This window comes from Eleginops maclovinus, chromosome 8, assembly GCF_036324505.1.
Source record: "Eleginops maclovinus isolate JMC-PN-2008 ecotype Puerto Natales chromosome 8, JC_Emac_rtc_rv5, whole genome shotgun sequence".
Classification (NCBI taxonomy): Eukaryota; Metazoa; Chordata; class Actinopteri; order Perciformes; family Eleginopidae; genus Eleginops; species Eleginops maclovinus.
In genome coordinates this window covers 14,990,414-15,017,159 of record NC_086356.1, presented here as the reverse complement: position 1 = coordinate 15,017,159, position 26,746 = coordinate 14,990,414, and the positions used below count along the sequence as shown (strand labels likewise).

Here is a 26,746-nt window from a genome sequence, read left to right as displayed (position 1 = left end):
ACAAAAACATATCAAGGGACACATGTATTTTCACAAAAAATTAAATGTGGAATTCTGCATCAGTAACAAACTTTAATTTTCATGTACTGCAACAGGTGAATTCACAAAGTACAGTGTATCATGGGAAAATATAAACAAATGAAGAAAAACAGATATGAACAGCTTGAGATTAACTGGGTATTTTTGTTGTTGAAAACAAAGTTTAAAATCTGTAAACAGGTCAGCAATAAGTAATGATCTGGAAAAAAACATTCAACATCTAAGTAAGCGGAACAGCACTTTTTATTGTTTTCTGATATTTTACTTTCCAGGATGCCACTTCTGACAATTTTCTTATTTTTATCTAAAAAGAAATCAGTAGAAAGAAGTCAAAACAAGCAGCAGGTGACGCCTAGAGGCCAGCGCCTGCCTATCTTCCTTTGTTTTATGCCAAAGTGAAACGGAAACACAAGCCTCTATTAAGGAGTGATATAAGTGCTATTAAGAGCAGGTATACTAGAACAGGACATTTCTGTGTAGTTTAGGGGTAAGATCAGGGCTCTTTGAAGGGGAAATGGAAAGGAGGTCAACAGCAACGAGCCTCAGTGTGATGCTGTCAGTCAACGGGCCGCTTTTCACTGTGTTTCTTTGTAAACTCCTCGGCATTCTTCATGAATTTCGCACGGTCTTTACTGTACTCCTCTGCCAGGTCGGCCCTCAGCGGATGCTCCGGCTGGGGGCTGTTCACCAGACTGATGAGATTGAGAATCACTGGAGGAGAGAGGGAAAAAGATATGCAGAAATTATAACCAACTGCCTTTGATTATAGAGCTCAAACTGCTGGGAGGAACATTTTCTTGCATTTTGACAAAGTCAGAACCATTATGATTTTCTGTGCTGCAGTGGTGGAGAAAGTATAATAATACAACAGTTAACTTGAGTAAATGTACTTAAAGTTACTTTGGACCTGAATTCCTGATTGATTTGGCACCACCTGTGGTTACAAGCGGTAACAGCAAGTGTGTTTCACAATTTGTTGGTGGTAAGCCAGGGGAAGTTCTGGCTTTCATTTTCTGTTCAGTGGAAATCATTTCCATTTAATGTGTCTTTGTTTGTACTGTAAAGGTTTCATCTGTTTTGGTAACAAGTGTGCTTCTTAATCTACAATTGTAAACTCTTTTCTTAAGCCCTGATAGTCCAAAAATATCTTCAATCCATAACTTTTGCTTTCCTTTTAAAATAAGAACCATGTAAAAAGGCTTTTAAACAAAACTGAGGCTAAATGTATATCCAGACAAAATGTCAAAATCAATCTTTCCGAGCAAAGAAAAAAACGGTTTTGTTCTAACATAACTCTGTATGGTTGCTAATCTTACTCGCGTGTTCTTAAATGATCAGCTGAAAAGAAAATGTATGAGCTTCTTTGAAATTGGGACATCAAATCACCGTCCTCACCTTGATCAGTTTTCGTGGCCGGCTTCCAGTTCTCAACACTAATGATGGGCAGACAGACCTGACCCTTCTCATCAATGTTGGGGTGGTAGATTTTTGTCTTGAAGGTGACCTTAGGTGGCTTGAAGGGGTACTCCGCGGGAAAGATGAGCTCAATCCGAAATGCTCCTTTGTCATATGGAGCAGAATCCTTGAAGAAAAACAAGAATTTGTAGATGAAGGGGAGAGAAAAAGTTAATAAAAACTTTAATGACAGAACAACTACTAGCTACAAAGGAGCAACACAAGATCCTTTAGCATCAAGTCGATACTTACAGGAACAAGGAGCCCTTGCCAGTTCAAATAATTTGTTTCATCCACTTGAATATTGCGGAAATGCTTTGCACCGCCATTGCGCATTTCCTCCAGCTCCTGAAAGAAAAGTAATTGATTTAAAATGACATAAAATCATAAGATTACCAGGATCCCACTGACTCAAACTGATTATGCATGTATCCGTGCACTAACAACTACTGTACAATCTAATGCAATAATTTGTACTTTTGAGACCATACATTTTGAGTTATTACTTAATATTATTGCCTTCTAGTTTTATTCACACTAAAACAATCTAGATTGATAAAAAGGCCCAGCTACAACTGTCCCTTTAAATACTTTCTGTACCGTCACATAAAACAACATAAACTGAACAGCCTCACCCTACTGCATTCCTGTTTAACAAACGTCAATGATTGGATGGCCTCTGACTTATAATTCAGTAGCCATAAACACATAATTTGATCTTTGGTCCAGAACATCATAAACTACTGACACAGTCCCTCCTTACCGCCAATTTTAAAAACTATGGCAAAAACCTTGGGATTATTTTAATTTGAATTATGGTCCAGCAAAAGATTACAGTTAATCTTCTGATCAAAACCTCTTTCACCATACCACATCAGTTGATATTTCCCTTTTTTATTATTACAATTTTTTGCGAATGTTTTAAAAACACATCTCTGTTCCTCTTCCTGTCAGGAGACACCTGTCACGTAGAACAGGACTATCAGGGGATTTCAGAAAGTGTTAACAAGACGTTGGTTGTGACAGGGGAATATCCTGATGTCGTATCATACACACAGCAAAATCAAAACCAAACCTGATTGTGTGTCACAGTGAAAGTCAAAGTAAGAGACTCTAGGGGACAGCCAAACTGAAAGTCTAAAACACTCAAATCAGTTGTGTTTTTAAAACAGATTCAAACATTTATCATAACACAACATGTGGAACTAAAACAACCAATACCAAGCTGTGAAATCATTTCTTAGAGTAGATCCTGCATTCAAAACACAATCTCAATAAGAGTCAAATATTTTGAGAAAAATATACTTAAAATAGGCATTGTAATCTCCCAGACTTTCAGCGTATTAAATGTCTGTCTGGTCAGTATTGCCGAACCAAGTTACCCATATCAAAATGATTATCCTTTTGTTAACCGATCTAAAGATTTACATATGTAATAACTGAGAGATGAACAACTGATATCATTAAAGCAACTCAAGCTGTAAAAAGAAATAAGTACCTCCCAAATTTAAAAGTATAAATTTGCAAAAAGAATAAAAAATAGTCAAATAGTAACTCAAATGTATTCTGAATTACAATAGCTATTTGAGTAATTGTACTTAGTTACATCCCACTATTGTTTTTTTGTTTTGTTTTTTTAAATACATCATGCATTAATCAAGGTATAATCAAATTAAATCCGGTTTTATTTCACTATACAATAATTTCCTGCGATATATTGTGCCTAGAGGAGGTTTGACGTCAGGTCCCAACCCCAAAGTCTCCATGTTTTCTCCTCAGCCTTCAGACAGTGACAGCGCGTAAAAAAGAGCCGCCTCACTTCTCACCGTGAAGCCGTTTAATAAGCTCCGCCAATTAAACATGTATATAAAATATATGCTACGTCCTCAAGCTTTATCTGACACATTTTCCTTCCGAGTGCTGTGTCACGCCACACCGGCGTCTGAAACTTATAACTAGTTACCTCTCAGTCACCGTGTGTCGGACGTCATTATCCTTTCATTTTTGTCGGACAGATAAACGCTAAAGTATTACGTTGAATTAACTTTCTCTTGGTCGACAGTGGTGTATTTATATTCATAAAGACAAAACAAGTTATTTAAGCCCTCGCTAGCGGCGTGAAATCAATAATTATGGATCTTTTTGTTTACCTTTACTAGTCTCTTGCTATTCATTGTGGTACCGATGTTGTCTTCTTCTCCTTCTTCCTGTTTCTTTCCGTTCCTGCTCGACTTCTTTACACTTTGGTTTAAGGTGGCGCACACCCTGCGGGCCGGTGTGTAAGCGCCACCTACCGGCCTGGAGTGCAAACTATTACAATCAGATGAGATGCAAAGTCTCTTCTTTTACACAGATTTAAAAAGTACTTCTCCTTTATAAACTCGCCTCACTTATCTTAACCAAATTGTTTAACAATACGAAATGTCTATATGCCCACTTAATTCTTTTTTGGTTTTTATCCTTGTGTGAATCTGTTCTGTTTTTCTTTCTGTTTTTTTTGCTGCATAAACTCCTGAATATCCCCCACGGGGATTAATAAAGGTACACCTTATCTTATCTTAACTTCAGTTTATCGTGGAGCATATTTCCCAAAACTTTTATTTATTTACAAGAAAAAATAGCAACAATTCACAAACAATAAAAGCAACGCAAAAATGTCCCAGTTTGAGATAAATAAAGTACTTGTTTAAGTACTGATTCTGATACACGTCAGGAAGTGGAAAACATATTTTTTTATTAAAATTATATGTACATTTTCTTTGAAGACTGTTTTTGTGGATGATCTTGTGTTGTAGAGGCCTGCTGGATATGATTCAGGTGCAGCAGCCTGCTGTGGAGCATCTTTGGACGTAGCACCCTCTTGCGGCAGGTTGCAGGTCCCTTCAGGCAAGAAAGGTTTTGTTTGGGGTCTTTGGTGGTTTTACCTCAGCAGAGCTTGTCCTGCTTGCAGAGAGTGGAAATTGTTTTATTCCGGAAATTGAAGGCTTTTTTCTTGTTTTTGTCTCTTTTATTTATTTATCTTCTCTTTTCTTCACTGTGAAAATGTAAGGTTTTTAGATTGCTCTTTTTAATTCTGAATGCCGGATGATAGGCATACAACAGTAACTTTCCTTAAATAATAATAATGTTTTTTTTAAGGTAACATAAATTGCATGCAATTTTGCTATGATGGTTGTTTTGATAGGAGTTTATTATTTGGTTTCCCGCCCCAGTTGGTAATTCCTGTAGGATAAATTGGTAAAATCAGTTAAAGGATCTAAATGTCCATATACGTATACTATTTCCAGAGGTGGTAGAAGTACTCTGATTTTGTACTTAGGTAAAAGTAGAACTATAGGAGTGTAGGAAGGATCTGATCCTGCAATCAAAATGTTACTCAAGTAAAAGTAAAAAGTATTTGCATCAAAATATACTTAAAGTATCAAAATCAAAAGTATCTTCATTTTGCAGATTGGCCCATTTCAGAATAATATATTAAATGGTTATGGTTATTGATGCATTTAAGTGTCATCAAAGCTGGTAAAGGTGCAGCTAATTCTAAATACTTTGTATACTGCAGGGTAGCTTGTTAATGTTACTCCAGGTGTAGCTAAAGTCTTGAAAGTGTTTATATTTCACATTATTAACCCAAATCTACAAAGCAACTAAAAGTATTGAATAAATGGAATGGAGTAAAAGAACACTATTTACCTCTGAATGGTAGTGTGGCAGAAGTACAATGTGACAACAAAAAAAAGGAACTCTAGTAAAATACCTCAAAATTGAACTCAAATACAGTACTGAGTAGGCCTAAATCTATTTAGTTACTCTACACCACCGGCTATGTATGATACATCTTGAATTGAAAGTTATTTCTTCAAATACTATATAATAAGTGTGTAAATATGTATATAGCTGCCATAAAAAAAACTAAATTACTATCACTTATCTGAACTATAATCCCAAATGATTGCAGTTTTTCATATAGGGAAATTACATGGCAGTCTTCCTACCACTGTTCTGAGAAGATCCTGTGACCTCCCGACAGTCTGTTCAAGATGGCCGCTTGAGTGGAGAATTTACACATCTCCAATAAAACTAATCCAACAGCTAGCTTCTCTCACAACTTTATTTGCATTATTAGAGAATGAGACGACGGTACGGGCGACGTGTGGTCCTATTTTAAAACGGAATATCAGAATAATTGTTGAGGACGACGTCGGAGTTATGAGGTAAAACAGTGCTGGTAAGGAATTCAGAAACAAAATCAGGTTAACACACAGTAAGCTAGCTACTTTAGCCAGCTAACGCTCTCAATAATAATAACTAACAGGCTAGCTTTGGCTAACGTAACACCTGCTTTAATCACGTTAATCATAGGTGACAAACACCAGTCTGGTGAAGGTTGCTCAACGTTAAAAAGTAATTAACAATTAGCCACAGGCAGCCCTATAATTAACACTCAAGCTAAGTGTGTTTGTTGTGGTGAAATGCTAGTTGCTAATGTTACTGCTAACGTCTGTTGTTTTATATGTTTTGTTAACTGCTATGTTGTTCTGGTTAGTTAGCCTGTTTGCTAATCGTTGAGCAAAAGGGGTTAAACGGTACAGAGTAGGCAGCTGTTAGCCTTCACCTTAGCTTTTCTTGCTATATGTATTGAGCAGAATGTGTACGTGAAACTGAACGCTCTTTAAATGAAAGGTTAACGTTGTATTACTAATAAATAGCTGGACACCGGCTGCCATCACTGTTACCACGGTTTCTATGACCAAATCAGGGATGTCAGCAGTTATGCATCTGTAAACATCTCTACCAGGTTACCTGAGGTACAAAAAGTATTAAGACGCTAAATAGAAGCACTTATACCTCACTTAAATACAAAGATTTAAAAGCATTCAAGTACAATAGGGATCAGTGATAGATAGTATCTTCTGCATAAAAAAAAACATCTGATGTGTGTATATATATATATATATATATATATATATATATATATATATATATATATATATATTGTACATTTACTTTGATGTTTCAGCACCAAAGTAAGTTATATAAACGTACAATGGCAATTTGATGTAATGATAGTATTTGAATCCAGTAGTGGAATGTAACAAAGTACATTTACTAAAGTATGGCACTTCAGTAAAAAATAGGAACTTGTATTTTTCTTTATACATGCTTAAAATGTACCCAAAGTGAAAGAGTATTTCCATTACAGATTACTGTGTTATCACTCACATCCTTAGTAAAGATGACTGTGTTTAACAATTGGTAACTCCAGGTGTTTAGAGGTGCATATTTTTTCTCTGATGAGGTAAGATGTGTTTTTAGTAAGGCTGACTTCCTTGTTCCCATCTATATTTAGCCTCCATTGTTAACAGTGTGACACAGCAAAACAAAGAGACTTGCTGAAGGCTAAAGTAGATGAAAAGTTGTGTGCGACACCAACCAACACAATTACATTATTTGCAGACTTCAGTGCTGTCTGTGTTGTCGAGTCACTACATCCAGCTAGGGTCTACATCTGTGGATTTCTATGGAAAATATGTCTTATTTTTTACTGAGCTACAAAATATCATCTTAGGGCTACATGTGTTTATAATATGGATTCAAAGGTTCTTTTTAAGGCAACTGCTTGTTATTTTTGGAGAAGAAGCTGACTCATTTTGTTAAGCACCTGTTATGTTTTTTTAAAAGTTTGCTTTCAGTTTGAAGTTATTTTTAACCGTTCTACAGATTTGCTTTTTTTTTAAAATACGACCCATTTCCATTCACAGTGATATTTATATTGTTCTGATATTAATGTTATAAAGGTGTTAAAGTCTATTTGATCCATGAGCTGAACCCACAGGTAAGAGAATTAGCTTTTAAGTGAGCGGTGATCAGTGTCAGGCAGACTCCATTGTTTATTATCAATAGTGCGCTTCAGACTGTTCTTTTTGGGAGTGACTGTATTATGGGTCTGTATTTTCAGAGACTTGAAGTGCCAAGGGTGTTGTTGTGTTAGCAGTGTTGTGTTATTGCATGCAGTTAGCTGCCTGACAGCTGCCAGTGCATCAGGGAGATAGCCCGCCGTGCCCCGAAAGCACATTATCGTTAGGCCTACATATTTCTCTCTTCCTGTGAAAACACTCTTGCCGGTATCTTCCGTCAAAGCAACCATCAAATCTTGAATGCATATTTATCCTCTTACCTGTATGACTATTAGTATCTAGATTGTTTTGCACTACAATTAAGAGTTTTACTGTAAGTGTTGTTTCACACAAGTTGAGATTAGGACAATTGAAACATTGTTTTCCTCTCATTAGCCACAAAAACACATAAATGCTACCGGCCATCTGAAACTAAACAATGTGACTGTGCAGCGTGGAGAGGGTAGGTCATGACATCACCCTCAGGTGGTAGTGATCAAGCCTCATCCTTTTAAAAAAGGAAATCAATGGAAGTAGTTTTCACTGCATACAATGTGAAAAGTGGAGAGTAATACACTTTAATAATCAGAGAATACATATTTTTTAACCCAGTGGAAGTGAATCAGTTGGTGTTGGCAGTAATCACTATTACTCACATGTTGACTGATCACATGATGTGACATAACATGTTTGCTGTGAAACTGGTCTGTGTGAGGATAATGGTAACAGTTCCTTTTTAATTCAGGTTTTATAACATACTTATAGCTAAGGTGGCGCTATTACATTCCTTTAATTTGGTCAGCTTTTCCATTCAAAATTAGAGAGAGTTTTTTTCTTTCCACCAAAACAAAAAAGAAATGGAATTTAAAAAATGTTGTTTGCCTTTTCCAGTATTGCAACAAGTTTTCTTTATCCCTTTAGAAATTGGAGGGGGTTAAAGGCCCTTTTGATTTAGCCCAGCATGGACAGCTTCTTCAAGGCGGCTGTATGTGATCTGGACAAACTGCTTGATGACTTTGAGCTCAACACTGGTAAGATTTTCTCCTTTAATCATTTGGTTCTGTTGAATGCCAAACCGAGAGAGAAAAAGGCCCAATGGCCCAATTTTTTCCCATTTCAGTTTGTCCGATCAGTCTGAAAGAAAGAAGTTGAATACATAATAATACAGAACATAGAAAAGTATCAATGTTGAACATCTCTGACTTAAATAATGATGATCAAATAGTCAATATATAATAAAAATGGAACAATACTTGCATGAGGTCTCTTTATGTAAGTCAGGCAGGTGGATATGACACTGTAAACAGCATGCTTGGATTTCTATTTTACTGTGATGATATTCAGAATGAAAAATAATTGTGTGTATTTGCATATATAATCTATATAAATCTGTATATCTGAGTTTAACATGATTTGTTGTTTTTTTTATCACAGAGGAACATGAATGCAAGTCTGTTTTCCTGAAGCCTTCTGTGTACCCCTTCTCCTCACTGGGCTCTCAGTGTTTAACCTCCGAGGCGTCCACGGTCCCTCCAAACCTCCCCGACCTTAACTCTCTTCATTATGGTTCTGCTAGCTCCGGTCAGGACAGCAGTCACAACCGCAGCGCTGATGACAGAGAGGTCAAAGGTCAGCCTCTCACAGGAGTGGACCTCCTCTCCTCTGTGGATCACAGGCCGGCTAAAAGCTCCGCACCTCCCTGCCCGGACAGAGCTCTGAAGCCAGTGTGTGACCTTGTGAACGACACAAGCTCAGCCGTCCTGGTCAGGTCCAACAGCCACGATGCTTTCAGTGAGCTGGACATGGTGGAGAAGCAAATGGAGGAGGAGGAGACGCTGCTTGTAGACTTTGAAAGCCCTGTGGTGAATGCACATAAAGAGGATCAAGCACATGCAAGCCTAAGTGCAGACTGTTCGGAAGAAAAACAAGCCTCTGGAGGGACGGAAGAGCTAGGTTTGGATTCCAAGGAGCAGCAGAGCGGTGGATACTCAGCCTCGCTCTGCTTGCTGGATGTCATTCTTCCTGCTGCAGTCGAAAGGAGCTGTGAGTCCACGGATGATTCACCAAGGCCTACTGAGTCAGCAGAGAAAGAGGATAGGCATTGTGAGGAGGAGCTGTGCACAAACCAAGCGGTGGATAACTCCTCAGACCATTGTGAACCGGAGCCCACTCTGCCTGTTTATAGCATTCAAGAACCAACAACAACCTCAGTGAATGAAGAGGAAGCCTCACAAGAAGCCTTTGGTGAAAATGAGTCCTCTGTCGATGTAAATTCAGACGAAAGCGAACCGGTGAGCTTATCATGCCTGCCTTTAGCTGTGTCCATGTGTGGAGCTCTGGTGAACATAAAGACCGACGAAGATGAGTCGGGGGAAGCTGCAGAGCTGTGTGATGAGGCAGTAGTCCCCTCTGATAGCACAGAGGCAGACTCCCTGTCAGCCTTGGAGGCCAGAGAGAACAGGTCACGTTTAGAAGAAGTTGTTAACTCAGCAGTGTTTGTGCAGGTTGCAGAGGGCAGGGTGTCGCCAGAGGGGCAGCATCTCGCTCCTGAACCTGCTCCTCCTGCTGTCCCCTCTGCTGACATCGCCTCCTGCGATCTACCAGAACCCAGCCCAGTGGACCCTCCCGAGTTTGGCTTTGAATACCTGCCCGAGAGCGACCAGGCCGAGCTGCTGGTTACAGACGAGGAGCTGGATGCTTTCCTGCAGGCGCATGCAGAAGCAGAGCAAGGTGGAAGCGTCTCTTATTGCAGCACCTCTGAAGATTACTCTCAACCTGAGAGTCACTCAGAGTCAAACGGAGATCTGGAGGGCAGGCCGGTGGGCGAGGAGCAGAGGAGCTGTGGTCGAGGGAGACGGGATGATTTAGAGGATCTGGCTTCTCCAGAGAGCGACAGAACAATGTGTGTGTCTGCAGAGGGAAGTTTGAACCCCGGTGCTCCATCACAGGACTCTAACAGACCATACCAAGAAGAGCCAGAACTCTCCTCCGGATTAAGCCTTTCTTTGACCAGCAACACTTTCCAGCGCAGCAGTAGCCCCGATCATCAGCCCTCCTATGGAGGTGCGAGACCTAAACAGCTACACTGCCAGACCGCTAGATCTCCACCAGCTGGGGAAGAAGTAGAGGAGCCGGCTCAGACTGGTTCTACAACAGATCCGGGTGCAGCAGAGGATGAAGACGGTTCACCAACAAGTCTTACAGAGCAGCATTGCAACATCAGGGACCTGAGCCCTATGTGCGCCTCTCAGGAGCATCAGGATTACAGCATGGGGTATGATGAACTCTCGGAGCCCCCTCCTTACCCCGGGGAGCCGCCCACTGAAGGTGCCAGGGCGGTTAACTGGAAGAGAGAGGGGGGGGAAGAGCTGGGCAGCAGACAGCCCTCCTGGGTGCCAGACTCTGAAGCTCCCAACTGTATGAATTGCTACCAGAGGTTCACCTTCACCAAAAGGCGGCATCACTGTCGAGCCTGTGGAAAGGTATGTTGCTCAGCTTAGGAAATATTATAATATCATGCTCATTCTTTGTTGTATATTTAAAACTGTCCCACATTAACAGGGCTTGCACGTTAAAACCGTCCAAAATAAAACTCTGCAGGCGCTTCTTTGCTTTCCTCTGGCTGATTTATTCACATCTTCCACAAATGTAACAAACAAATAAAACAAAACAGAATCAGTTGAACGTGAGGTCAAAGACCGTACCGATTCCCCGTTCCATGCTTTTTCCATAAAAAGACTTTTTTTAAAAATCAAATTCTGTATACACAAATAATCAGTTTGAAAAAAGCGTAAAGAAAAAGTTAATTTTAAGCCCAAAAAAGGAAATCTCAAATTGCTATTTTCTATGACCTGCAGCCAGTATCCCAAACATATTCAATTTATTATCAAAGAATATATTTTTTCCGGCATTTGGCTTTAAACACTCCTGAAGCAATTTAGTAATTACAAGATTATTATTATTTTTAATCAACTCATTCGTTAACTGACATAACCGTCAGGCCATCCCACTCCCTAGAGCCAGCAGAGACGATATCTGGAGTTGTGTAAGCAGGAGCCCAAAACCAAAGAGTATTAAATATATAATAAAAGATCATGTGAGAGGATTTGAAGGGTTCAGCTCTGTTAAAGTGCACTGCAGCCTTTCTGGTTGCTCCAGGTTTAGTTTCCTCTTGGGTAATGGTGTGGGTTAAGAGCCTTCATGTTGTCTATGAATCATTTATCAAATATTTCATATACGTCTCTTAATCTTTGTTGGTTCAAATTCTTGTTGCGTTATCAGCACTGATATGACACATGAAGTAAAATGAAAGTAAAAGTAATAATGTATTGTGCGTGTCCCCGGATATAATTAAATCAAAGGGATTGTGTACCGAGAGCAAAAATAGCACGACGGATTCACGGAAGCAGAGAGTCAGCAGTTCTTTTTTCAGCTCCTCTTCTGAGCCGAGTATCCTAAAGATGGAGCTAAGTCCTTTAGGCCGTTGATTAAATGGAATTAAAGGGGACTGGTTGTTGTTGTTCACACCATGAGGGATGCTGCTTCAGGAACTAGAGAGCCACACATGTGGGTTGTTGTATGTTTTTTTGATAAGGTACTTTTTAGTCTATGACTTTAATCTGTTTTCTCCTTTGTGACAGGTTTACTGTGCGGTGTGCTGCAACAGGAAGTGTAAGCTGAAGTACCTGGAGAAAGAGGCCCGTGTGTGTGTCGTCTGCTTCGATACCATACACAGAGGTAAGGCTCCATTTGGTCTGTTACAGGATTCACTTCCATATTTTTCTCACAGACGTGAACAAAGATGTGTTCCTTATCCCAGTGTGCAAATACAGCAGAATGTTTGCAGAAATGCCGAGTCATTCATGAGTTGTTTGAGGGCTAAGGCTTTTGGAAAGGATTTATTATTTTCATTGAAGTATTTGTGAATTGTTGTCCTCTGGAACAGGAAGAAGCTGTTGTGTTTCACAAATTATTTATATGTGCATCTCCTGTAGGAAGACATCCTATAGCTGTAACACACTGTTTTTTTGGGGGATTTTAATAAAGTTATCTGAATTGACTTTTTAAACTTTTTTAGGTTACTTATATTTGGAAGATCATGTAGAAATAGGAATACAAGTTTAAGTACGTATCCAAAAATGCCTACATAATCAAACATACACACATATGTAGAATCCCCACATAAAAAATGAAAACAGTACAACAGTCAATAAATACAAAAACTGTATCTGTATTGAGCTAAATGCACTGTCAGAGCAGGGGGGGGTAGATTTAAGTATTTCCACCCCCTCAGAGGAACAGACTAACCCTAAGAGTAATTTTTTAATAGCATGAATTCACAAGTTGACATTAAAACGTAATAACATCACAGTAACATTTTCATTATGCAGCAGATGAATATTTAAGTCACAGAACACAGAAAATGTCCCGTAAGACGCGGCACAGGGGCTTTCTTTCATTTTTGTCTGCACAGCCATTAGAAATGCAAACATTCATATCCAGAATCATGTCTTCTATGTAAGTAAACAGCACATCGGCATCTCAATGCACACACTATTAAAAGCCAGATCGTTTCTGCTTCGATGGTTAACAAGTCTGCTTTGATGATAAAAGGCAGAGAGGCTTTTTATAGTTAAAGACTGCAGCATGGACAGAGATGAAGAGAGGGGAGGGGGAGAGGAGATGGGGAGAGGAGATGGGGAGGGGGGAGATGGATGGAGAGGGCAGGACGGGAGGAGGAGAGTTATAGCAGGACACTGCCATTTGTCCTTGATTGTGTGAGCCACAGGACCCGCCTAACGTAGGAGACATGTGATGCTAACACATGGCGTCTAAAATAAGAAGAAAGAGGTGATCCACTTCTGTGGCGGGTGGATGCTCGGGGGGTGTGACGTGATCCCTCTCTCCTCTCCGTCACCCCCCTCTCGTTTTTTTTCCCTCCTTTGGCTCTCCATCTCTCATAACAGTGTGGGGAGCTTGCATGTGAGGCATACTGCACTCCCATCAGCCTCGAGCTAAAAGGCTAATACGGCTAACAACAGACAGAATAAAGAGAGCAGCGGCTTCAGGACAGCTGTGATGGGAGAGTCTAAAGTCAGAATGAGGAAGAGGCTTGCAGTGATTTGGACTGGTTGAGTTTAGTAGAGGGGAGGATGAGGATGAGGTAAGATGCACATGACTACTTAAAAAAGTAGATTGTTGTTTACTGCTCCTGTGTTTTGTTGGTGAGTTCTGTGTCGAGGGATTTATGTTTATATTGCTGCTAAACTTTAAATGGAGGTTTCTTACTTGAAGTAATTTAAATGAAATCCTTGATGACTTTTTTGTGCGTTGTCATCCTTTCCTTGAAAATGAAGCAACTCATCTGCTGTGTGACTGATGGCAGACTTTTTTTTCCATGAACAAGAGTCTGAGTTAATGTACTGTCTTTGCTGTGTACTTCCTCTCGATGTGGTTTCTGTGCTTTTGTAAGGTACACTGTAGTTGTTGTCAGTACACAACAGATCGATAAAGATCTATGATGCTGAATCAATATAATGTAGACAAGTGCTACATCAGCATTTTCTGAAAGGGTGCAACCAGAAAGGCATTCAGAAAGCCTCTCAGTCACTGCATGCTTTCCTGGGAACAACAACTCATGCCTGTCCTGTTTTCAATAACCTTCATTCATTCTGCTCTCCATGCTGCACTGTAGGGGGAAGAAAAGCTGTCATTTGATGTTAAATAGTCCGATTTTTTTCCAGTCAAACCACACAAAAACATTATTTTCGAACCCCTTTGAATAAAAAAAGGAGAAGTAATGCCAGAATGTACTGCAGTATTGTACTGTGTAAGACATAAGCTGTTCCCAAGAGCAAATTACTCATTACAGTTATCACTGTCACTGCCTTATGGTCATTGCAACATGGCTTTTACTCTGCGGGCTGCAACGTTTTCTGTGCATCTGAATGTCCTCTGAATCAGTCCAGTCATACCCATGCTCCAATTCTGCTTCTAATTTATCAGACTCTGATTTCTGATACAAAACAGGATAATTAATAAGTTGCTTCAGGCACACTTAAAATGTTCCGCTTTTTCAGAGTTGCTTTTACCCAAATCCTCCATTATCAAAGAAATCTTTTGATCCAGGTGAAGGCCTGTAAGTGTTTTCAGATGATATATTATTCCAGAAATATTTGCGGTAAATTATTATTATTGTCATTCTAAGACTATTTTTTGCTTATTAATGCACCCTTTCAAAGAGCAATTGTAATATGAAAACATTATTATATATTTAATAATTTGACTTAAATAGAATAAAACCACAGAGCAGAGAATCATCTAATTAGCTATGGGTTAGATATAAGTAACAACAACAACAACAACACTCCTCTTTAAAAAACCAAAATGATACAACGGCAGCCGGGCACAAAAAGTGAAACGCGTGAAAATGATCAAGGTCATGTCCATAAATTGTAGAATAAGTCGATAAAGTAATTATAGTGATAGGCCTATCCTCGTGTCGACTTTGATTTATAGTATCAAACTGGAACACACAGCCTGCTGTTTCCTGCTACTGCACCTGCACACTGTGACAAATCATGACACTCTTAAAGTACTTTGGGTGTCCAAAGACCCTTTAAACCTTGACACCACAAAACTGGTTAAGAACAATTAGTTCAAAGAAGAGAAGAGACCTGAGGACTGAACTGAATTAAATAAAGGAATCAAAAGAGTGTGTGATATGGTCCTGTTCCTGGTCCTGTAGTTGACATAAAAACACTGCTGGTCCAAATAAACCTTCTGCTACTAGTATGCTGCGTTAAGCTAAACTATGCAGAAGGGAGAGAATATGCTTCTATTTATCATAATATGTACACATTTATTTTTGTCTTTTTTTTTATGGGTTTACTTTTATATTTGCAGATTATTGGTAATATTTATTGCACACCTTTTTTGTACTGCAGCTGCTGCACAACAGTTTCCTTCGGGTTCACCAAAGTCCGTAGGATTCATCCTAAGGGGACCATGATTGTCTGTACACAATCGGGACAAGCCATCCAATAGCTGTCTCAGCGTTAACGGGATCAAAATGATTGTTTACCTTGTCATTTGTGCTAAATTATCCCACGGTGATGACGTCTTTCTCCTTGTAGCCCAGGCGCTGGAGCGGATGATGAGTCCTGCGGGTCCCAGTCCAAACCCCAACGTCCCATCTGAGTACTGCAGCACCATCCCCCCTCTGCAGCAGGCTCGAGCCGCCGGCACTCTTAACTCCCCTCCACCGACCGTCATGGTGCCTGTGTCCGTTCTCAAAAACCCAAACAACGACAGTACGGTCCCTCTTAAATACTGTGCACACTCTGAGTGTTGTTTTCCTGAACCGTACCCATTTAAAAGACGTGTGTTTTCCTGTGTGCTACCAGGTTGTCCTCGTGAACAGAAGCGCGTGTGGTTTGCTGATGGCATCTTGCCCAACGGAGAGGTGGCAGACACCACAAAACTGTCGGTGACAAGCCGCAGGAGCTCGCAGGAGTTCAGTCCTTCCTCTCCGGACCAAACAACAGTAAGATACATCATCGCTGTCTAGCTGCAGGGAAACACTCAATCCTTAGTGTTTATGACTGTTTCATGATTCATGATTGTTCAGCACCTTCTCACACTCCTGAGGTTTCCACAAATAGATTATAAATATTTAATGGAATAGTTCACAACAAAATCAAAAATACAATTTCTTCCTTCTTATCTGTGGGGCTGTTTCTTCTCCTCTGCTGTACAGATGTATGCATTGTTTTGAATATAAAGGAACTACATGGCTTGTAGTGCTAGAAAAAAGTGCAAAAACATCTATTTGAAAAAACCAAGAGCCATATCTCTTTCCGGAAAACATGACCTGGTTGTGATTCATTTTTAATGAGGGAACTACTTTCTTTCTACCATATCAACGCGCAGAAGTAAAAATGCTTCGGGGGTTGTATATCAGTAGAAAGAAATCCATTTCTACATAAAACTGCTCAAAACAAGGTCTTTAGATTGTCTTGAGTGACCAATCCATGATTTCTGGAAAGAGACATTTACAATTAGATCAATTGTATTGTTTATTGGTACCTCAGTGACTAACCCTGTCATATTTCAGCCCGGGTCTGAGGTGGGAGTCGGTGGATCCTCCTCCCCTGAAGCCTCCGGGGCTGTGGAGGTGTTTCGACCTCCGGTGTCCGGACCCTGGGACTACGCCCTACTCTCTGGAATCTGTTCTTCCGTGCAGAGGGTTCCCAGTCTGCTGCCGGATAATGAGGATGAGCTCCCTCCTCTGCTCATCTCCACCGGAGAGGATGAAGCGGGAGGTAGGTGTTTATTTTAGTATATTTGAATGGGTTTGACAGTTTTATAGCGCTCTTCAGACCTCTTTATGTCAAGGTGTTGGCAGCTTTACCATTTGGATGCCTGCCAGCTTGCCTTTACGTAAAAGTCATATAGCAACGACCTTTAATATTGCCATAAAACTTTCAACGCTGCACGACCTGAACTAAATCCCTCTTAGATTAATGTAGAGGCTGCAGCAGCACAAGGTTAAAAACACAGAGAGGGATTAAATGCACATTGTTCTCCTGATTAGGGTCGCCCTAAAACGTGTCTCACATTATTAGCATCTCCTCTGCTTAGAGGAAACGCCACAGTTTAATAGATAATGAAACATTGTAAGAAGATTGTTGTTGAGGAGATTTTTTCTCCTGTCAGAACAGTCCATAATAATCAAGGTGGGGGCCAATATAAACAAAAAACCCTGCAGCATTTAGTCAAGGTGTCTCCATACATAGATGAATAAAATAAAGATCTATTCCAACTCAACATCATCATGTCATTTTGTCAAACGTAAAAAAGGAAGTAGCAGAATGTTTAAATTAAATAAATGGAATTTTAAATCAATTAAAACATGTCAGAACAGGATACACCTCACTCTCACAGTGTTGCATTATTGAGGCATGAATAATGAGACCAATTCAAATATATAGCAGTGATATCGCTCCCTCATGAACCAAATGACAGCATTTGCTCAAAACTATGCTGTCATGTCTTTTAAAAGCTCTTAAAGTCGGTTGTATCTCCCTGACAAATGCCTTGAAATGTGCTCTGCTGTGTTTTCCTTTTAGATGCTTTGGTTGAGGAAAGTCCCGCCCCCTGTCAGATTCGGCACTTATTAGAGGAGGGAGGACCCCGACCTCTGACCTTTGTTCTGAACGCCAACCTGCTGGTCAATGTCAAACTGGTTACCTGTGAGTAGAACATATCTCAATCACACATACTGCACATGCTGGCAAATGACTATGACGGAGGTCTGATCATACTCCCAAAGATGGCCTACCTGTTATTCTGTGTTTTCGTTTCTCTATCAGACTCGGGTCGGCAATGCTGGTGTTTCGGCTCGAACGGGATGCAGGCTCTGGGACAGAGAGAGCTGGTGTTTTTGTTGGAGTGTTTGCCCGAAGAAAAAACTCTTCCAAAAGACCTTTTCACACTCTATCTCAACATTTACCAAGAAGCCCAAAAAGGTAAACACATCACATACAGGCCGTCTGTTTCCCTTTGTGTTTGGCAAAACGATCACTAGAGCATCTTTATCGGCTGTTACAGGGAAGTTCTTGGAGGAGCTGGATAATGTGACGTTCACCAGCAGTTTTCTGGGCAGCAAAGACCACGCTGGGATGCTGTTCTTCGCCCCCACCTGTCAGCCTCTCGATGGCCTCACTCTCCCGCCGCAGCCCTTCCTGTTCGGCCTGCTGGTGCAGAAGCTGGAGGTTCCCTGGGCCAAAGTCTTTCCCCTCAGGCTGCTCCTGCGGCTTGGAGCTGAATACAATGGTGAGTGGTTTTCGGTACTGTTGTGTTACCGGGTTAGTTTAATACTCTCTTGAGCTCAAAACATTAAAAAAATAAAGTCATGTATTACTGTTTTGCTAACAATGCCTCCTTTTTATTATTAGAGATAAGACAATATTTGATTAATCTGAAAATATATTAAATGCTCAAAATGATATGATTCCATCTTCTAAATTGTAGAAATGTACTATTCTCATTATCTTATGTGGTAGTTACTGATTTTTTATTATTTATTTGGGTGGTCAGACATTTCTTTCTCACATGTTGTAAGCTTAATTATTTATTAACAAATTAAAGTGTTTTTGGTTGCAGCTGAAAATGTGATTTAATCCAAAATGATTTGAGCAGAATTCTTGTCCCCTAATATATATTTTTATATATGATGCATATGTATCAATTTCAGATAAGGACGATTAATTATAGTGTCACAACCAGTACTTTTCCTGCTTTTACTGTATGTAGTGATAACAACTACGTGTTGTTTTTGTTTTCAGTGTATCCCACTACATTGACAAGTGTCCGTTTTCGGGACTCTGTGTATCGAGAGACGGGACACACCATAATGAATTTACTGGCTGTAAGTTCTTAAATACAATCAAAAGATGCCTTTTTTGTCACCAGCCTTACAACGTATTGTCACAATAAACGCCATACACTTAAGTTCTTAATCCCAATGAAAGTTTAGTAAAAGGAATTCAGACCATCATTGCTGTGTACTTACAACAGTTCTGTAGTTTAAAGCTACTACGACAACGAAAAAAACAAATCTGTGTGCCTCTGCAATGTTTAACAAGACGTGAACCTGCATGCCAGAAAAACCTCCACTCTTGTGACCCGAGAACATTTGACGCAGTTGATCACAGGATTCTTCGAAAGAGATAAAGACGTTGGTGTATTAGCAGGCTCCACGTCTGCAGTACCTCTCAGGGAGAGAGTGTCTGGTCTCAGATGAAAGTAGTTTGACCTTTTCTATGTTTGCCTCAAGGGTCACTTTTTGAGTTCCTTGAATGCATGGCTTTATTGATTTCATTTGGAGGCCTGACTGCAAAGACCGGCCCTAAATATACTCTGTGTGTTGGCTGTTGTTCTACGTGACAAGTTTTACGTTTCACCAACATCGATTACAAACAGCATTTTCTAAGACATTTTAAATATGTGGATAATTTGTCAAATAATACTTTATACATACTTTGGTTCAGTATTCCTAAACTGTAAATGCTCCACAGGACCTGAGGAACTACCAGTACAGTCTGTCAGTGGTGGAGGGCCTGAGGATCCACATGGAGATGGGCCACAGTTACATTGAGATTCCCAAAAATAGCTTCAATGAGGTAAGAGAAGGGATAACATGACATCTTGGGCAATAAATAAATATGAATCCAAACACAATAATATAATGGTAAAACACTGATTTTAATTGAAAGAGCCTTTACATAAAAGACAAACACGTGCAGTGGGAAACACGCAGCTATGAGACACTGTGCCTGTGTTCTGTGTCTACAGATGCAGAAGGTGGTAAATGCCTCCAACGAGCACGTCATCAGTATCGGAGCCCGGTTCAGCTCGGAGGCCGACTCTCACCTGGTGTGTTTCCAGAACGAGGAGGGGAACTATCAGACGCAGGCCAACAGCAAGCCCGGCATGACCCGAACAGGTGAGAGCCCTCAGTAATCCCGCCTGCATCCAATCGAAATAAAGAAGAGCAGGGAGCAAAACATCACAACAGATCAATTATGATGATTTAGATTCTGTTTTGCATGAATGGCTAACCATCTGATGGTCTGTGTTTCGTTGCAGTGACTGGAGCCAGTTTTGTTGTGTTTAATGGAGCCCTGAAAGCCTCCTCTGGCTTTATTGCAAAGTCCAGCATAGTTGAAGGTAAAGTCGCCGTTGTCAACCAAAATCAGCTCCTTTTTATAAATGGGAGTAAACCTGCTAAAAATAAGCATTAGACTCTTTTCCAACTGCTAAATAAATATGCCGCTTGTTTCTGCTGTGTCACGTTTGTGGACTTGCTAAAAGGCAGCTTTAGTATAAACCAGCTGTAACTGTATAATCTGAGCTGTTTAGAATACCTCTGACTACAGAAAAGTTAGTTTGGGAATAAACAACCCTGTGAAAGACCAAAGCAAGATGCTTTTTTGTCCAATGGTAAAGAGCCTTTATTCAGTTTAAGTTGCTTATTCTACAATGCTTTACTTTTCTTCTTTTTGACCAATCCTAACTAGAATTTGTCTTCTCTGTGTGTCAGACGGGTTGATGGTGCAAATCCCTCCAGAGACCATGGAGTCTCTGCGCACCGCCCTGAGGGAGCAAACAGACTTCCAGATACCCTGCGGCAGGAACGATGGAGGGGAGGTCCGAGAAAACGTCACTGTCCGCTGGGTCGACCTGAGTTCACCTGTCAACACGGGGTAACGGCACAAATACACAACACGTTTACACACTGTGGTGCATCAGTCACACACACACACACTCTGTTTCAGCTGGGCATATGGGAGGGGCTCTTTGTGTGTAAAAATGTTATGGTAGTATAGTATAGTTCTCTTGACTTTACAGTACAGGTTTAACGATACACAGAAGACAATTCACCCCCAGGGACAAAATTCTGAATACATACGGATTTCTTCCCATAATGCAACTGGTCAAAAATAGGGTGTAAACCAAAAGGGTCTCTTAGGCTGTGAAATTGAAATATCAATATAAAATAATAAGAAATAACTCTTGTGCATTAAGGGGAGTGTTTCACATCCACCTAGGCTATGTCTTAACATTCAAAGCACACAATTATAAATGTGATATTCCATGGCTAAGTTGAATACTCGATTCTGATTGGTCAATTCGGACATTTCAAGAGAGAGAGAGAAAAGAAACGAGGTTAAAAGACGGAGCGCTAGACGTCACATAAATCAACAGAAGCAAACAAACAGGAAGTTAACACGCTGCACATTATTCCTTACTCATTGCGTGGTTTAAAACACTGAAATGTTACACACTCATAGCACAACTATATGTGTAATGTAAAACGTTTCCCAATTTGGGATCAATAAAGTACATATTTTCTTATCTTACCTTATATAAACGCCATAGCACCGGCCTTGTCTTAGACATTACTCTGGCCGTTGGTGCTATGGCTGACCGGGACAACTCATTTCAGTGACTTAAATTCATTTGAAATTTTCTCTAAAAATGTCTTTTCTTTGTTCTTGCTCCTCTGCAGCATTACCAGCGGGGTAGATGGCAGACCTTTGGATGGAGTCCGCAGTGTGAGGGTGCAGCAGGACACTGACTTTGAGTCTGACGGACGCACCATCAGTTGCACAGAGGTGAACTTATATAATGTCATCCTTTGACACCCATTCTATGCACCGATAGCCCAGGTGTGTGAACCTCTGACTGTCCCTCCAGGTGTTCTACCAGCTCAAGACTCCGGACAGCAGCTTCTCGTCCGTGCTGTCGTCCTGCAGCGTGTTTCAGAAGGAGATGGCTCTGGCCGCCTGCAGCGCTCTGACGCCTCACCTCTCTGTCCTCACCTCCAGCGGCATCAACTCGCTCACTCTGCGCATCTCTACGCAGGCTGACATGGTAAACATCGATTATTGTTACAAAAGCTGCACAATTCATGAAAAAATGATCACAACATGACCTACTGTAATATCCAGATCACTGTCACTGCACTATTGAAGGCAAAATATGTGAAGCAAGTGTTGTGGAGTTGCAGAGGAGTCCTGGCTTACAGACAGTATTCTACACCCTTTAAAAAAAGAATCATTGTTTGGTACAGATCTTCTTAAAAAAACACTATTTACATCCACATATTTTTCAGTGACAATGTAAATAAAAAATGGTCCCTGTAATACAGCAGATAAATAACAATTGTAACATCAGTAAAAAAAAAATTGAAATGAGTTATTTGATCTAGTTCCTACAGCCCTATTTACACAGTATCGTTCTGACTGTGTCTTCTGCTCTGTTGAGTATTTGTTCGCTACCAAGCTCCCTTTCTCCGGAACCAACTTCCTGGTTTTATTAGGGAGGCAGACAGTATCCAAACTTTGTGTGTTGAAGACTTGCCTTTTCATAAAGCCTATAGTTAATGCTGGTTTAAGATTACCCTACGTTTGCCCCCCTGAGATTTAATTTGATTGTCTTTATTATTGTATTTTTATTGTCTTTTATCTTGTTTTCTTTGTATTTCCCGTTCAATCTTCCCTTTTGTATTATTTTCTTGTAATTGTATTCATCCTTTAGCACTGTCCTTAATGTTTGTTTGTGTAATGCCTAATGAGACAAACAGGTTCTTTGATATCGAGCTGTACAGCTAAACTGTGATTCGATTTCCCTGTGTGTCTCTCAGGTGGAGTATCAGGCGGGCTCCGGGGGCCGGCTCCTCCCTCAGCGCTACATGAACGAGCTGGACAGCGCCCTGATCCCCGTCATCCATGGAGGTAGCGCTAGTGTCCCACAGACTGCCATGGACATGGAGTTCATCTTCTACATCACACACACCATCTGATGCACATGCAGACACTGAAACAAGTATTGAAGCTGGTTGACCACAGAGAGAGAGACGCTGATTATCATGGCGGGACATGCAAGCGCAACCTGTTTGCAGTTTGGACATGCAGCCAGTCACAGCGGCACAACATTCCCACTCTGAGTTTGGGAGTGTATTTCCGGAGGGGTGTAAACTGATTTTCTGTTAACGAAGCGGTGTGTGTTTGTGTGTTTTCCGTGCTCACCAAAGCTGCTTTAATTCAAGAAGCCTAACACTAAACAAGGATTACGACATGACCAAATACAACTCTTCAACCCGTTTCTTCTTCTGCTCTGCCTTCCAGGCTCCCTGCTGCCTCCATCAGCTCGGGGCTCCTCAGTGAATGTTTCCCACAGACGCTCTATCGACATGTCTCTCATTTGGATGTATTTATTCTATTTTAATATGGGCTTATTGAATGAAATGATAGTATTAAAGCAAGGGATATTACTGACTGTAGTTTTCAGTACTTCGGAGGCGATACGTGTGATCAGGTGCTCGCCCCGCTCTTAAAAACCGCAGGGAGAAAAAAATAAATCGCATCTCATTTCCTCTCAAGGTACTATGCTCTCATCTCATATGCTGTTGGAAGATGACACTGCATAGGACCACACCGGGCCTCATGCAAGAACATATGTGTCCTAAAGTTCTGACATTTTATCAGTAAAGTTTTAGGCCTACTTTTACCAACTCAAATACTAATTTAAAAAGTGATAAATGGAACAAAATGAGTGTATAAGCATAATCAAGGCCTCTGAGAATGACTGAATTTTACACAAGGGATGTAACATGATTTGTTCGACTGGTCCTGACTATGATGTGTCATTAATCTGAGAAGTTTAAGTGGATTTGCACAAAGTCGGTTGTGTGTCAGTAGGTTTTGTGTCCAGATGAAGCTCCGCTGATCTCCACAGGAGGATAAATGTGGCTTTGTAATCCAAGAGGTAATCAGCCGTCTAGAGCTTCCTCTCCATGCTAAAAGTGAATGTGTGTTTGGAGCATCCTGTCATGGAAGAAACTCCAGTTCATCTAACACTGAAGCATTACTTTTTGCTTTTCATATTTTGGTTACCTTTGTTCACTGCCAACATGCTTCTGCTCACAATTTGTACTTGTTTCGAGTAGCACCGGGTCGTCTGTCACTGCTGACCAGTACTTGCCAGCTCGAGCTGAAATACCAATGATTTTCTTCACTTCGAGATATTTTGCGATGTCCGCTTCAGGTTTTGAGTTGAATGATCAGATTTTGCACACCTGATGAGATCTTTACATCACATTAGATGGCTCTTTTTAGCATCTGAAGTCATCTCACACCTTTTTTTCATTTTTGAAGTTAAGCAATTATACATGTACAGGCTTTTGTGAACACTTTTAAATGAAAAGATCACTGAGAAATATCCTTATTGACTTTCTTGGAGATTTATAGTGGAAGAGGAGAATGATATCGCTGGATCTATTGGAAAGATATAAAGATGCAGCCAACAGCTTCGGTCTGTATCTTCTTATCCAGAGTGCAGACACGTGATATCTTATCTAACTCGGCAAAGAATAAGTACGTTGATGTCCGAAAATATTCAACAAATGCTTAAGGATATCCGTTGTGTGTCCTGAGGGCAGTAGGAGTTCTCTCAGGTGCTGTTTGCAGCAGGAAGTGTTTTACCAAAATATCCAAAGCATTAGAACAGCTATATATATTTTGTATTTATTTCATGTATTTCCCAGTCGCTTTAAGGCTCTTTCCAACCGTTAAAACACTGTCACACGTAGGTTTTTAATCAGGCAATTACAACAGATAACGTGGCCCATTTTTTTCACCAGCTTGTCTCTATCAGTATGCCAGTATCCCTGTACGAGTGATGTGGTTAAAGGCAGGACTCACGGTAAATGTAATATCTTTAAAGTCCGAATTAGAGTGCAGACGGGTTTTATTCCTGTAAAATGCAACCAGGTTAGCATGCACTGTTTAGCGTAGCTTTGCAGAAATCAAGCCTCTGTGTTTTCCATTTTTCACTCATCTCGTCCCAGAATCTTCAGTTTTTGTCTAAATGTATAAAAGAAAAACTGTAAGCATAGAGATTTTTGTTTGTTTTGGTGTTTTCTTTTTAAAACAATGAAGAGTTATTTTTGGAATCATTGGTACAAATGTTTTAACAAACTGAAAAAGAGTTCATATTTTTGATAGGACAATAGGCTACATTCATTTTGAAGTGTGTGTAGCATCCTTGAAGCACTGAGAGGAAGAAAAAAAACATTAGACAGCCAATTGCAGAAATTAAAATATATATATATAATTTTGTCATAAGGTGGAGAATATGTAATCCCAAATTGCAATGCATAAAGAATGTACAGTAAAGGTGTAAAAAATCTAAATAAAAGCAGCTTTACACCAGCCGTAATCTTTCTACAACTCATGGTCACTTTTAATTGTGTTTATTGTATATATATCTTATGTTGGTTTCAAAATGTCACAATGATCAGAGATTAGTATTTTTTGGTTTAGTGGCCATAAATCATCATCTTTTTATCATGTAAACAAGTGAATGCAACTCATATCCTCTTGGTTTGCAAACGTTCACATTCTGCTGTCAATCGCTTTGTTTATATGTCGTAGTAAAAAAACTATCGGATGAATTGGCATAAAATGTGAACAGATGATTCTGACTGACTTAGTTGATCCTCTGAATGTTTGTCTAGCGCCATCTGCAGGTCAAAAGGGAAACATGTCTAAATGGATTGTCACCAAATGTAATACAGGCAGGCATCACTAACACTTTAAATGCATTGGACGGCTTATTTTTAATGTATAAATGGTTCTAAACTAACTAAATTGTTTTAAAAAACACACAAAAGTGACAGTGGTTTATTCAGAGTTTCAAGCATAGTTATTCAGGTTTGTCTCCATCTACAGCAAGCATTTGTCTTTAAAGCCCCCCTAACAAATGCATCTAAAAGCTTTCTTAAAATAGAAATCTGCCTAAATTAGAAACATTCTAATATAATATTATATTATATTATAATATTATAATCTCTCTAAGAGGAGTTTTGTAAAAAAGTTTTAAAATCTGAGTTGACAGTTCACCTGAGCCCTGTCCACGTTCAAACAGTGAGAGGAGCAAAGATAAAAACAGCTGTCACTCATATAGCCAGCTGATTTAAAATAATATGTTTTCAGGGTCATTAAGGTGCATCTTCCCCACCCATCCCACCATCTGAATTATTTTTGTTAGTTTCCTGATCAGTGTTTGGAGTACACACACATCTGTTTGAAGTGGAGATCTGCGTCTAGATGCTTAACATTGAGCAAATGGTGGGAAAGTCAACACGTTTCACCTGCTGTGCAAATAACCTCAATACATGCATGATATAATCTGATAGCTGATTGATTTTGACAAAAGACACATTATTATTATCATTATATAAACTTTGGAGCATTACTAACAGAGAAATCATTTTTGGTGAACCTGGTATCTGGGTCCTAATCATCAGTTTCTGAACAGCTCCTGTATTCAAAGAATAAAAAGAGTTTTATATATATATACAATATTTATTTCTTTGTAATCTTTCTATCCTAGGAATCTGATCCCAAGCAGAATTTCTAATTTACCATTTCAGATGTGTCTAAGATAACCTTAGAGCCTTCATAACCCAACCTAATTTTACTCAAGTACTGCACTTGACATTTTAAGGAGTATCTTGATTTTTCTATTTGTACTTTTTATTCAACTATTTATTCAATAACTTTTATATATACAAATTATAGTCAACAAATAAATTGTGATGGATTATAATAGTTTGTTATAAATCTTTATTGATCCCTTGGACAAATTCAAAAACCAACAAGCAGTTTATATATAAATTAAAATGAACAACATCTTTTACGAGGTGCAACAATAATACCAACAATTATAATAATTCAATGGGTCATTTTTCATCAATGAGAACTTTTACTTTTGCATATATTATAAGA

The 26,746-nt window shown here is 39.7% G+C and overlaps 2 protein-coding genes across 3 annotated transcripts; one reads left to right on the top strand and one right to left on the bottom strand.

Annotated features, from left to right (window-relative positions):
- Positions 1–52: 52 nt before the first annotated feature.
- Positions 53–3,793, bottom strand: ube2l3a (ubiquitin-conjugating enzyme E2L 3a). The gene is made up of 4 exons (XM_063889182.1): positions 3,645–3,793; positions 1,747–1,842; positions 1,435–1,621; positions 53–750 (listed from the first exon to the last, which is right to left on the bottom strand). The coding sequence occupies exons 1-4, from the start codon at positions 3,666–3,668 to the stop codon at positions 596–598; spliced, it is 462 nt and encodes a 153-aa protein (XP_063745252.1). The 5' UTR covers positions 3,669–3,793; the 3' UTR covers positions 53–595.
- A 1,706-nt stretch (positions 3,794–5,499) lies between these two features.
- On the top strand, positions 5,500–25,186 carry zfyve16 (zinc finger, FYVE domain containing 16). 2 transcript variants are annotated; one of them, XM_063889170.1, is made up of 18 exons: positions 5,500–5,705; positions 8,310–8,419; positions 8,823–10,870; positions 12,029–12,125; positions 15,524–15,700; positions 15,794–15,933; positions 16,504–16,711; positions 17,519–17,641; positions 17,762–17,917; positions 18,000–18,224; positions 18,737–18,819; positions 19,469–19,573; positions 19,746–19,896; positions 20,040–20,120; positions 20,494–20,656; positions 21,463–21,568; positions 21,651–21,827; positions 22,600–25,186. In XM_063889170.1, exons 2-18 carry the CDS (start codon positions 8,350–8,352, stop codon positions 22,756–22,758), a joined length of 4,269 nt encoding a protein of 1,422 aa, XP_063745240.1. In that variant the 5' UTR covers positions 5,500–5,705; positions 8,310–8,349; the 3' UTR covers positions 22,759–25,186. The 2 variants fall into 2 exon arrangements, with proteins under 2 accessions (XP_063745240.1, XP_063745239.1); XM_063889169.1 differs by having other exon boundaries at positions 5,500–5,719.
- Positions 25,187–26,746: the final 1,560 nt, after the last annotated feature.